Source organism: Ammospiza nelsoni, chromosome 3 (genome assembly GCF_027579445.1).
Source record: "Ammospiza nelsoni isolate bAmmNel1 chromosome 3, bAmmNel1.pri, whole genome shotgun sequence".
In the NCBI taxonomy this organism is placed as follows: domain Eukaryota; kingdom Metazoa; phylum Chordata; class Aves; order Passeriformes; family Passerellidae; genus Ammospiza; species Ammospiza nelsoni.
The window spans coordinates 11,405,211-11,419,411 of record NC_080635.1 but is presented as its reverse complement, the minus strand read 5'-3'; the positions used below and the strand labels follow the sequence as shown (position 1 = coordinate 11,419,411).

The following is a 14,201-nucleotide window of genomic DNA, read 5'->3' as shown; positions in this document are numbered from 1 at the left end:
TTTGCCAAAGTTGTTCCCAGAGCATATCTTGTGTGCTGCTAAGGGCAGATAAGCTCCTCAAGACTTCCAGCCTACACGATCCATGGAAGGACAAAATGTTCTACTAATTCTGTGAGAGACAAAAGTGATAGATGATATTTTCACTAAAATAATCAGAAAGTGGCTTGGGCTGGGAGAACCTTAAAGATCATCCAGTTCCACCCATATCCCCTGCCATGGGCAGGGACACTTCCCACTAGACCAGTTTGCTCCAAGCCCCATCCAACCTGGCCTTGAACACTTCCAAGGATGGGGCATCCACAGCTTCTCTGGGCAACCTTCTCCTGTGTGAAGAATTTTAAATTCCCCCAATACAAATTTGGAGTAAATAGTCTGATGTTGGGGAAAAAAAGTAGTTACTGAGACTGCTGTAAAAGTCCCTAGATGTAACAGGTTATAAGAATGCATTTACAGGTTTGATGAATGCTGACTATGCAGGTACTCGTGCTTTCACCATATTTTAAATCTAAAATTGTTCAGTGAAGTAGATTAAATACTTAACTTGCAACAAATTGAAAAGTGATTTCAAGCCAAAGAGTTTTCAGTGGAAGGTGATTTGCTTTTTGACGGTTTGGGGTTTTTATTTGTTAGTTTGAGGATTGAGCTTTTCTGGGTTTCCTTATTTATTAGTTTTTTTGAGGAAGTCATGAAGAGGGACTTCCAATTTCTTCCTATATCTAGCTGTCTAGTCTCTGCATAAAAATCTCCCAAGATTTTTATCAAGGTAAACATAATTTAGGTAAAGAATTCCAGGAAAAACCCCTAAAGTTCCATACTAACATAGCAGAAAATAAAAGATATTTTGAATTTTCTATAAAAATATACCCCATTAATAGTACTCAGGGTTTTCATATGCAGAGCAAACCAGACATTCATCAATGCTAGAGTTCTATTGCTAACAAATTATCTTAAGATAATGTAAAAAAAGAGAGCTGTCCGAATCAGCACTGCTACTTTTTGTCAACTTCCCTTTAATTATTCAAGTTGGTTTTTTTGAAAATTGCAGAAAGAGGAGAGAAGGATCTTAATTGGAGACTTAATTTAATTGGAGATGGCCTGTGAGTAACACCATGGTGAGCAGACCAATTGTGATTAGATACTTAATCCTCCTAAGCCAAACTGCGCCAGCATTTTGGGAACAGATGTTCCAAGAACAGACCAAAGATGCTGAACAGAAGATCAAATAACTTAAAAGCTCTGGGCCATGAGGAAGCCCCCTCATGTCAACTAGCTCCTTTTAATGTGTCAATATGCCCTTTCCAAGGCACAGACTTTCTAAATATGAAAGTATATTGGGGAAGGGAAAAAGGGGAAAAAAAAAAAAAACAAACCAAAAAACCCCACAAAATCCTCTCCAAACTACCAAAAAAAAAAAAAGCCAAACAAACCCCCAAAAAACCCAAGCAAAACCAAAGCCAGAAACAAAACAAATCAAAAATGCAAAGGCAAATGGAAAACAACAAAAAAAATCAAAAACAAACACAAAACCAACCCCCCAAAAACCCAAATATCAAACAAAGCAGAACTAAGTACCAAACTGGCAGGAATGGATTGCTAATTTACAAGGTCTGGTCAGTAAGAAGGTGACCTGAATGACAAGAGGCATCAGTTACAAAAACCTTGAAGAACAATTCAGCTAAAAATAGGTATTATTTTTTTTTTTTTGCTTTGGACCAACTAATTCCAAGGAGATGTCTCATCTTTACATGAAATCTACACCACTAAATATTCTCACATAAGTGTTGGCAGAATGTCTTTTTTCTCTTGTTCAGCTTTCTCTTAATTATTAGATCAAAAGGTAACAGACTAAAGGTTTAGCTCAGGATGTGATATTCATTTAAAGACAGAAGGAAAAGAGTAATAGCTTCACAACCACTTCACTGTTGGAATCATAGTGCTGAAAAGAAAAAAGAGCTGAAAATCCTTATAAAATAATCACTGACAATTTTTTTTATGGTGGCAGCAAATAAGTGCATACAGTAGAGTTATTAAGGAATATATAGTGTTATATAGAACAGAGATTTATATAAAAATGTTTTATACAATCATCCTTTGACAGTTTTATAAACCTGACAATTCAAACTTTTCCTCCTCCTGTAGTAAAAACCAGCCAACCAAAACACAAATGAACCAAACTCCAAAGCAACCCCCACAAATGAACCAAACTCCAAAGCAACCCCCAACTTCTCAATTATTTTTTCTTCATTTTGTTTCTTATTAAAATCTTCATGGCTAGATAGTCTTCTTTTCTACATACACACACACACACACCACCTCAATTATCTCTGTGTCTGAAGCCAAGGATGCACAGATCAGTTCTGACATGAGAGGAGATTCAGGACCTTAATTTCCACTTGAGCTGGAATTACCTAAATTGCTCAAGAGACAGGCACCAACTCTTCTGGAAACTTTCCTGCATCTGCTCCTACCCTCAGAAATGCTGAACTGGATATTTTTAGAGTGAAGTAGAATTTCCTGAATAGATGCCTTTCTTCAACTCACAGCTTATTTAAATTAAACTGAAGCAAGTATGGATTAGGCATTTGGATTTCAGGGTTCTTTCTCATAAGTTTTGGAGTTAAGTTGGAGTTGTTTTAAAAGCCTGATTCTTTTTGAGTACTAGTTAAATGCCTATTGCACATAATTTAAGAAATAAAACAGTATCTTCTTTCCTCTGGACCCCTTGTGGTCCCAAAGAAAGAATTATTAATTTTTTCCCGCTTTTTCAGTTTCAGTGTGTCTGCAATAATTTGAGGACTGTATTGCATCCCACAGAGCCATTTTTAAAGCATGAAATCACCCCCTGTGTCTGCTGTCACTAAAATCCCACCCAAACTCTGCCCAGAAATGACAGACTATACAGACCAGAGTCATGCCAGGATATGTATGAGCAATCTGGATCATCAATAATCAAGTATTCAGGTTTGCTCTCTGATCCTGTTTTATTTACCAGTGCAAGTAGAGCAACAAGGTCATGTCCTGAAAATGCTCCTTATATGATTTTACTCCTAGAAATTGTGTGAGCATTCAAATATATTGGCTGCTACTGAGTCAGATTTGAACTTTTTATTCTCTTCCCAGGTGTTTTGTATTTTCTACATGGCATCTTCTTCAGTCCACCAAGACACAAAGCTGCAGCCTTGGAGGTTTATAAGGAGCATTCCCATCAATTTGATAGAAACAATTCTCTGTATGTGATTATTTATTGGATAATGTGTGAATAGAAGGTGAAATTATTCCTCCCAATCCCTACACTGATGTTATTTCAGGAATGAGGTCTTAAGCCACACTGTAAGTTTGTCACAACTTTAACACACAGGACCAGTCAGTTAATTTAAGACAGTGGTGGAATTAGTATAATATCTAGAACACCTGATTCTTCATGCCATCTATCCTCATACCACCTCTATTATTCTTAATTTAAAATTTTAAAGCATTCAGGTCTAATACAAGGAATGAAAGCTACATTTCTTTAATGTGTATATGTGTATGTAGGGGTCTGTCTATGCATGCACAATATGGATATCTACACACATTCTACTTTAAACAGATTTTATCTTCAGAAATGTCACCTTCATAAATCTTTGTTTGCATGTTTACTTTTTCTTATCCCTGTTTGATGATTTTACTATTGTTCCTGGCTATCCAGTCAAAAAAATACACCTGCAAAAGGCTTTGCCAAAAGGCAGTCACTCAGTGATCCACAAAGTAAGAGAAGAAACCAAATTATATTGCTGTGACATCTGTTCACGCATCTGCTAGAGTTTTCACAATCTACTAAAGCCAATCTACAGATTATTCTGATGTTTAACCTTACTGAAATTCAAGAATAAAATCAACTATAACTTGCAACAGGATAAAATAGATGTGGATATAAATATATATATATATGCGTATATATGTGTATAATTTTAACTATACACAAATTAAAATAGACCACAGTGGTGTTCAGGGGGTTTTGTGCACTAATGAACTGAAATTATTTCAGGTTCTGTATTGTCCACTAAATATCCATGTATGGACGTTAGCACTCCTATTTCAGGTGAAATAATATGAAAAATAAAATTAAATGGCAATAAAAAGTAACTTCATGCTTTTTTTTACTTAAGAAACCTTAATTATTTAATATGAAATATTGTAGTTGTTTAATCTCCAGTATATTACTCTAAAGGTTTATTTTCTTTGTAAATCTGTATTGTCTGCTGAAATGAGTGCGTTCCCCTTTTATTTAAATTAGCTTGAACGATTGTGAATGTGCTGCTTATATCACCAAATACAGAAGTTTATCAGTTCCTACACAGGGGCAGCAGTTATAATAACTTCGTGTGGTAGGATGCCAGTATGATGCTTGCAGAATCCCAAAAGCTATAATCTTATTAATGCATGACCACTTGGGATATGAATATTACTGAGAAGACAGCTCCTTTCAGTGCAGCTCCCTCTGGAGAGGGAAACCCAAGAGCGGGAAATGATCTCACGGTGCTGAAGTGCCACACATATTTCTGGTGGACAAGAACCAAATGTTGCTGTGGAGGAGCCAGCACCACCACTCCGGTACCACCATTCCCACCAGGGGAATGCACTGGGAAAATGAAGCCTTAAGCTGGACAATGCTTGAAAATAAGGCACGGGAAATAAAAGGCAAAGGTTTCTTTACAAAACATCACCACCTGCCAAATATGAGCATGGGAATTGCTGTGATGATGCCTGCTTTCAGTTCTTTGCAGATCTGCGAGTGTTTATGTCTCTGAGGCACATGTTTCCTGGCTTTTCCGTGGGAATAAAACGCAAACGCGTTTTTGGCTGGAGCCCCTGTGTGTAATAGGAGAGTTTGGCCACAGGGTGGTACACCAGCCACGTTTAACCGAGGGATGCAGGGATGCATCGGCATCTCCCTCATCCCGCCGGGAGCAGCAGCCGGGAGAGCTCAGCACAGCTGGCCATGAGCCAAAGGCATCCACAGCCAGAACAGGAGACAGAGAAACCCCACTGAAGAGTCCGAGACTCTACTTGCAGGTGATGATAATATGGATGTGCATATTGTATGGAGGTATCCGTACTACGTACACCTGCATCTCTACTGACGTACAACTTGAAACACTCACTGGGGGTTTTACTTCTCAATTTGTGATGAAACATTTGTTTCATTTGACAAACTCGAAAAATTAATCCAACTAGGTGAAAAGAACTTACATTTTCAATCAATGAACCTAAGGTTTAGGTTTCAGCTTGGAGACAAATACAAAGTAAATATTGTGTCAACTATGAGATGAAAAAGTACAACTCCTAGCATCGAAACACTTTCTATTCCAATAAGAATAAAAAAAAAAATCTAAAATATTAAATATATTTATTTTTATAGTTTACATTCTTAAATTAAAATTTTTTCATTAGCACACTGCTAATGAATAATAAATAAATAAATTACAGGGTTTTAAATAAATTACAGGGTTTTCTATCTATTAACTAACCTCAACATCTGCTTTCCTTGACACTATCCACCTTTTCAATTAAATACATGGAGTTTGTCAATTTCAGTGTTACCTTTTCTAGGTAAGAGGAATGCTCAGATTTTGGGTAACTTCAGACAATTTCCTTGGGTACTTGTATATTTTTGAAAAGAGATAAGTAAAAAAATATTAATTTCCACTGACTCTTCTGCTTTGACTAATGGGTGAAGTTCTGGCCATGGATTTAAGTGATTTTGTGGAATTCAAAAGTAAATTTGATTATATGCAAATATATTGAAATAAATAGGTTGAGAACAAGACCTCAGTTTGGAACTGGAATGTGACAATTTAGCTGATGTCTTAAAATTCTAGCCTTTATATTTTTCAAATCCTGCGCTGCATTAGTGCGTAACTCTAAACTTCATATAAACTAACTCTAAACTTCATGCTAACTAACTACTCTTCACACTTTGGCCAGACAAAACAATTCCTCTGGGCCTGGAACCCCAGGACACCCTCCAGCCTCAGGCCCTGGAAAGTATAAACAGAAGTGAATTGGGGGGTGCAAACTGGGGGGATATGAATTCATTACCTGAAGCTGCAATTGGAGGATTAACCCCTGATATGTAAATGAACAAAACTTATATCTGTTTGAAAAACTTGTGACCATTGTCCATCTTGGGTGTAGACTCTGGTAGGCTTTTACCCTGCCCAAGGTGTATCTATTTAAAGTCTTTAACATGTACTCACTTTATTATCTTAGCTTTGGCTACCCTCTGTTCCAGATAGCCACTCCAAGGCATCATAGCAATGCAATAATATTTCAAATTGCTTTCACAAAGCTTTTCAGAGCTCAGCAATGTATGATGAGACACAAAAGAAGGCATTTTAGGAGATATTTAGCAGTACTGACTCTGTCATAGCCACCTAATTCTTCTTCATGCACCTTAGAGTCTCCCTCAAGATCTTTCCTCCAGAATTACTGCTTTGGGTCTAGAGCAGGGCTCCAGCTCACATCAAGAGAAATCAAGGATTGTTTCTTTCCCTCAGGACAGTTAATGATAGTTTACCATTTTTAATCATTGCACAGGATTTCATTTATTTTATGGCTGTGCTTATTTTTTAATAGATAAAAGTAGAAGTACAGTCATCTCACAGAACCTACCTCTTTCGCACGATCTGCCAAGGTACCCCGTGCCAGAGCAATCACACACATATCTGTTCCACCCATCCCTGCACACACCATTGTTTTTACAGGGGTTGCTAAGGCAAGGCTTTGCAGTTTCTCTGGAGCATGAGGGTTTTACTCCAGCTGTGCTTTGAATTTCAGCCATCTGTCGAATATCTTTGCTTTGACCATCAATAAATAAATCTCGAATGCAGCCAACGTATCCATAATTGAGGAGTGCTGTCCACACTTCTGTTGGGAAAACCAGGCCTGCTTTATTTTCTGGTAAGCCTCCAAGATACAAGTCATCATCCAAGTCAAGGATTTCACTTTCTCCTGGTGCAGTGTATGGAGTACGTAACGTGTTCACAGATATCGTCCCTGGAAAGACAATTAAATGGGTGATTTTCACATATTTGATTTTGGTGCTGCTGTTTTTACTCAATCTACATGTCACATTAGCTCCTGGCAAACAACTGTAAGTAAAGCAGAGTTATTTTACTTGTACAGCTATAGAATCATAGATATACTTCAGTATTTCAATTGCAATGTAGTCAGGAAGTTAATGATCTAAAAATCCTTTACACACAACACTGCATGAGCACAATATGAAGAATCCCCGTCAAAACCCCCTTACCAATCTTCTTGGTACAGGAAGAACGCAGTTCATAGTTATTTTCAGAAATATCCTATTTGTGCAACAACAACAATATCTTCACTCCCTCGTATATATTTCAAAGCCTGAAGGCCAGGGTTGCATTGATAAATTGCAACCTGGGAGGCAAACCTGAGTCTCTGGTATGGGCCCAAAGACACAGTACTTTAGAAGACTTCCACCACTTCCAGTGGGCTTTGGATAGGATGTTTTTTTCTTTAAATGTAGAAGGAAAAAAATGCTCTCATCAGCTGCCAGGCAGGCAATCATTAAGAAGGAAGTGATGAGGTCCTGGAGGGAAAATCAATGCCTCTGACACTTATCTCCAAATGTGTGCAAGTTACAATGAGAGGGAAAGAAGATGTATACAGACCTTCAGGAAACCAAAAATATCTTTTCCATTTTAGTCTAAAAATTTAATTTAAAAAAAAATTGAACCTAAAATAGAGTTCTTTTTATGAAGTGTCTGAACAGAGAAATTTAATCATCAGCAAAGAACCTTTTTTTGGTTGTACTTTGTTTAAAATAATGAGGTATGCAACACCTACAATTTGAATAAGAAGAAAAATAAATTTAGTACATACAGTCACAGAGCATACTTATGCCAAGCAATTTTAATTTTATTTCTAAGTAAAATCACTTGGCAAAAAAATCTTCAAGTAGATCTTCACAAAAGTGATTCCTGATCATTCTATGTGGATACAAAAGCAAACAAAATATAAATCAAAATATTATATAGGTCACAAAACTCTTCCAATGACCAGTCATATCATGCAACACTGTTATCTCCTGGGCATAACATTGGAAGTGTTTTAGTGGTGACAAAACACTGAAGAATTGCGTTCACCATGATGAATTTAGCACACATATATATACAAAGTGAACATGATTCACCATCTCCACTGTTAGCCTGAAACACATTCCAGAAGATAACATTGATTACCAAAAATGCTTCCACTGTGGTAGGAGTTGAGCATAAGAAGAAATTCACACTTTACACAGCATACATACTAAAATGTGAGTTTTAAGCAAACAAAGGCGGGTCATGAAAAGATCATTCTCTTACTTGTGTAGAGCCTAAAATTTAGGCTTCTCTTTTAGTAATGGACTCCTGTGGAAGCTATATCTTTTCTGTTCTCTTGTTGGTTCAGTAGGTTGACTTCAACAACATTGACAGAATTAATATCTAAGGAATTTGGATTGTTAGTAAAAGCTGTTTAAGGTAAAGGTCTCAGGAGGTCCATCACTCATGTGAGACTCGAGATATGGATTTTAGAAGGGCTGGATACCACAAACAGTCTGTCAGAAGAGAACTAACAAGATAAAACAGAGGCTTGCATAGCATTTTTGCATCTTTATAAGCATGTTTAAAGAGGGAGGATGTGGTCGGTTTTCCCTTTTATGTATTTTAAGTGTTTTGTGTGCCAGTTGAATAATCCCTTAGATATAAAAATGAACTTCCAAGAAAGTATGTAAGAAATATGCATGCTGAAAAAAGATACTTTTTCTTCCAAACTTCCATCTGTCTAAAACAGATAAGAGATTAGGGTTTGCTAACTCTAAAAATTTGTTGTTGCTTCTCAGCTTCTAGAAGGAGAACTTGGCACTTATATAGAATGCTTGCTATAGGTTTGACCCTTGGGCATGCAAGCATAAACATTTTGAGATTTGATTAATCAGCTGAGTCAAACAAGGACACCTGTGAGTGACCTGTCAAACCAAGAGGGACTTTTCAGAGAGCATCCTAGGGTATCAGGAAGGATGGCTAAGAGCCAACAGATCTTTTTATCTCTAAAAAACATTTGAGAGACGGCAAATATAAATTGTACTTGTCCTCACAGTGTTTTTTTACTGCTGTTGTTGCTTGCTGCCATCTGTTGATGCACAGGCTAATTTAGGAGCAAACACTGTAAAACCCATGTTCAGGCAGTGCCCACTTGTGCACCCACACACGTTAACTCAGCTGCAGCCTCCAACAGCAAGCTCCAACATGTGAACAGTGCTGCTTTCTGCTGGACAAAAACAGTCACATTTTCAACACATTGACAAAGAACCCCAAAAAACTCCTTTTCTATTAAATAATAAAAATCTACTATGTCTTGATTACCTTCAGCTCACAGAAAAAAGATAAATCTCTGCTAGTGTAGCTGCTGCTCTGTGTTCCAAGTGGAAGCTTTCCAAGCACAGAAGGCTTAGGAAGGTGAATGATAAGGGAAACTGGTGGCTCTGAATTACAGTAAAGTGATGGATTGAAGCAGGAAAATTTTCTTTGTGTCACAAAGGATTACCCTGAAGAGAGCTTAAGTATTATTTTGAATAGATGTCAACAGCTTCTTAAAGAAATGAACTTTTTACCTTCCCAGGTAAAAGACATGAAACGCCATAAAATACTCTGTGTGAGAAGTCCTCTGAAACTTTATCTGAAAGCTTGCAATTATGGCATTTAATGCCAATGGGTAGAAAAACATGACAGGCAACCACAGAGCCATCACTGCTGATGATATCCAAATTACTTTTATGTATCTCTGACAGACAAAATACACTTCACTCACTAATTGCTTTGTAAACACAGATGAAAAACAAAAATCCAAGTAAAATAAGGGAACATAAAGATATTCTAAAAATAGAGAAAAAAATACAGAGCTTTTTAAGTATCCTACAACAAAATGCAGAACTCAAGTTCACAGAACGTTGGCCTACAGAAAATAAACAATGGTTCCATCAGCACCTTTGGATTCACAGTGCACCCAGACCTGAGACAGAGGTGGTAGCACAGGCTGTTTCATCTTGTTGAGGATTTGACTGGGGTGAGGGTGCATTTCTTTGTAGTTTTGCTAGTTTATTGCAAGCGTTTGAGGTGTTTTTTCCCCTCTGGTTTGTTTGGTGTTTGTTTTTCCTTGTTTTCTTTTTTTTTGTTGTTGTTGTTTTGGCTTTTTTTGTTGGTTTGTTTTTCTAAGTCTGTTATCTTTCTTGAGGGAAACTTTCCAAGTTTTACTGAAAACATCTCAAACTGGACCTCATAATCATGGGAGAAAGTGCCACAGAAATTGGGGACTCTGATGCACACCTCCATCCATAGACTTCAATTCTACTTTCTCTGGGAATTACAGGCAGATTAAAAGGAATTGCTTTGATGAATAACCAGTGTGCTTCAATCCATTCAGTTTTTTCTGCCTATGAATGTGAAGGGCCATCACTTTCCATAGAGGAAGAAAGGGAAGCTAAGGGAACATGCAAATGTCTTATGAGATCAGCACAAAAAGGGTTAATAAATTTCCTTGTAGAAATACTAAAATGTCATTCTCAAGACAGAATTGTCAAATTTTACAGGAGGAAAGAATGGGATATATCTTATTTAGGCCATGCCCAAATAAGGAAATGTGGGCGTGGCCAAAGTCACATGTGGTCATGTGAGTGGGGCTATATCCAAATAAGGATATGTGGACACAGCTGAATTCCAAATATGGAAATGTGGGGGAGGGTGAATTCCAAATAAGGAAAGGTGGACATGGCTATGCCCAAATAAGGAACCATGGGCGGGGCTATGCCCCTCAAATAGGAGACATGGGCAGGGCTATGCCCAAATAAGGAAATGTGGGCATGGCTGAATTCCAAATGTGGTCATGTGGGCGTTTTTTTAACCTGGTCATTAAGGTAGAGACAACCAATTTAATGAGGCAGCAGCAGATTCAAAAGAGCACTCAAGAGGGAAATAAAACTAAAACTTCAAATTGTAACAGCTCTGGAGCAAGAACCATCCTTAAACTTCCTTCTTTTTGTAACAAAACTCAGAGCCAGATAAGTAGTGATATCACTTTGAAAACAGCCATAATGCCTTCCAGGAAACAAGCAGCCTCCATTCAGAGTTTTCTAAGAATCAAAGTAGGAAATACTCTGATAGAAATGCAAAAATTAAGAAAGCAATGAAAGAATGCTGAAAACGCGTGGTTTGTCCTGCCTGAAAGAAGTAAAAAGGAATGACAAAGACAAGAAGGTGTGGGGTGACTTATTTAGTCTGGGAATTCATGATCTATCTTCAGATTCTAAAAGCAAGTAGCATTTCTTATTTCCAGAAATTGTATATAAATTTAATATAGTTGCTTTGATTCTGCAGCATTTCACTGGAGAACACAGTGCAATTTAACATTCAGAAACTTGTTTCTGCATTGGAAAATCAGTTTTGGAAAAACTGATGAAGTTTGAACCATAATGCAGTTATGGTTTTCGGCAAGAATTATTGACTTAAAGGGTTACTGATTAGTGAGAAGTCCTTCAAAGGATGAGTCAACAATATAAATCAAAAAAAGCACACATGTGAGAAAAAAGGAAAATATATTATTGATTACAAGAAACCTATTGTGCCACTTAGCTGTGTGTGCAAATTTTGGGTAAGTTTTATCTTGAACTCTGAAAAAGATGCAGATCACCCAAGAAAGCTGCAGATCATTGAAAGATTATTCCTTAAAATGCAGTACAAACCCATCCTCCCAAGTATGAAAACTATTAACAACTGTTGAAATAGGAACATATAAATCTGGCTGTTGTTAGAAGGTTAAAAATATGTGGGAAGTAATATGTAGAAGAGTACATGTGAGAAAAAAAGAACCTGCAACAACACCACGTGTAATAGACTCACAAAGCACTACTTACAGTGAGATGTTGATTATAGTTAAGCTCTAATTACATACTCCAGGAAATAATTTCTGGTGTTCAAGCTGAAACTAACTTTAGTTCAAAATTTCAGTGACTCAGCCCTTAAATGCTACCTACCTATGAATAGATGCTGATACATTGTGCTTTATGCTGCCCTGCACAACTGGAGGTTGACAAGAAGAGTAAGTTTCCTCCCTGAATTCACTATATAATGGTGGTTTCCAAAGGATGAATGGTGGTTCACCAAAAAAAAAAAAAATGAAAATTGCATGATTATCCTTGCATATGGCAAACAGTTTAAAAAAAATTAAAGAATACTTAAGTTTCAGAAAACAGTTATTAAACCTATTCCTATTGTGTTACAAGAAACACTGGGAGCAAAGATCTTTACAGCTGCTTCATGGCTGTTTTTTATTTCATTTGTGTTTGTGGGTTTTTCCTTAATTCTTTTTTTCTGCAGAGTTTGCAGTACTGTTAAGAGCAGAACATGCAAACATTTCCCTTAGGTATGACTTAATGAGCCTCTCCAATCATATTCATTATCTCAGCAATTTAATTTTTCCTAAAACTGTGTATAAGAAACAAAATCACATTTCTAAATCTCATCTCTCTCCTGATCAGTTAAATATGAAGATTTTAAGTGCAACTGTTCTGATTTCTCTGCTTACCTGGCATGGCCTATTTTAGTCTTTTTTTGTGCCCGTGAAAAACATCTGCTTATTAAGAAACATTGAAAAATCAGAGCATGGTATTAATTCCAAATACATCCTCTGTGCTAAAACACAATAAAATAGCTGTGATGAGGACTGTGACTGCAGCATGCAGCCCATTGACAAGACAGGACACATAAAAGGCAGCTATAAAACTCAGAAATTCAGGATGTACAGCTCAAGAGTACTGGGGGGGAACTCAGGACACAGCAGTTGGTAGCACTGCTGCACACCTAGCAAGAAGGATGGATCAGGGGAGAATATCTTATGAATATTTCTCTTTACCTAACCCTTAAACGTTAACTAAATATGGTTTCAGGAACTCTGTCCTACATAGCAATGATCTTTTTTAGGTAAGAAAGCACTCAGAGTAAGTCATACAGGAAACAGAATGGGATTCTAGGGTGAAAACAAGAAAAACAGGTCAAAGCTTTCAGCAAAAGGAAATTAAAAGGCACCATATCTTCCCTCTTCCTTGTATCTCTCAAAATCTGAGTGGATTGACAGAATTACCAGTGAATGGGGCCTGGATGAGTACAATCTAAAAATGTGTTCACATTCTCCCTCCCTCCTCCACCACATTCCCAGACAAGCAAAGGCAAAGTCAGTAGTTTGGAGTGGATGCTCACTGTGACCGAGAGACTGGAGGAGAGCAAAGAATGAGAAATAAATCTAGTACTTGCTGATCTAGCTAATATGAAAGTCAAGGAAATTAGCAAAGCTCCTTGAGAAATGTCACAATATTCTCCTGTAGGAGAGAACCACTCTGCATTGGATTTGAAGTCTAGGAGCAAAAGGCTGCAAGACACCAAACTTAATTTAAAGAAAAAAAAAATCACGGTTTATTTGAGCTACTTATTCATTAACTGAAGAATATCTTCCTTAATGCTTGGTAGCTAGGGAAATATGCTGTCAATGGCAACAAGCATGTCTCAGAAAAGCAATTTTTTTTTTCTATACAAGGCATATTCATTCAGTTATATAAAAATTCTAGGAAGGAAGGAAAGCTAGTGAAAAGTAATCCTATTCATGTGACTTTTAGTATGTTTGGTCTGGGCTAGAGAAAAGAAATGAAAAAGCATCCTGAAATAGTAAAATGAATTTTATTCTTTATGGGTAAAACACACCAACAATGTGTAACGTGACCACGAGGTGGAGGGGGATGAGATACTCAGGACACTGAGGAGGGCACACAGCAAACTCAATGCCCTGGACTTCAGGAGAGCGACTTTGGCCTCTTCAAGGCACTGCTCAGTGGAGCCCAATGGCAAAGAGCCCTGGAGGGCAGAGGGCCCGAGGATGCTGGCTGCTGCTCAAGGATCACTTCCTCCTTGAGCAGCAGCTCAGGCACGATGGATCCCAACAGGGAGGCAATGGGACAAAAATGCCAGCAGGCCTCCATGGATGGATGAGGAGCAGCTGAGCAAACTCAGAGCAAAAAAAGTGCTTTCAGAAGGTGGAAATGAGGACAGGTGGCTTTAGTGGAATGTTGTAAAATTGTACAGGGTGATAGGGATAATGTTAGG

The 14,201-nt window shown here is 37.5% G+C and overlaps 1 protein-coding gene across 14 annotated transcripts in view; it reads right to left on the bottom strand.

Annotated features, from left to right (window-relative positions):
- NRXN1 (neurexin 1) overlaps positions 1-14,201 on the bottom strand; it is a 682,260-nt gene that overhangs the window by 392,236 nt on the left and 275,823 nt on the right. For all 14 annotated transcript variants that reach the window (XM_059468828.1, XM_059468830.1, XM_059468835.1 and 11 more), the window contains one exon: positions 6,655-7,038. In XM_059468828.1, coding sequence (XP_059324811.1) covers positions 6,655-7,038 — 384 coding nt within the window. The remainder of the gene's footprint in view (positions 1-6,654; positions 7,039-14,201) is intronic.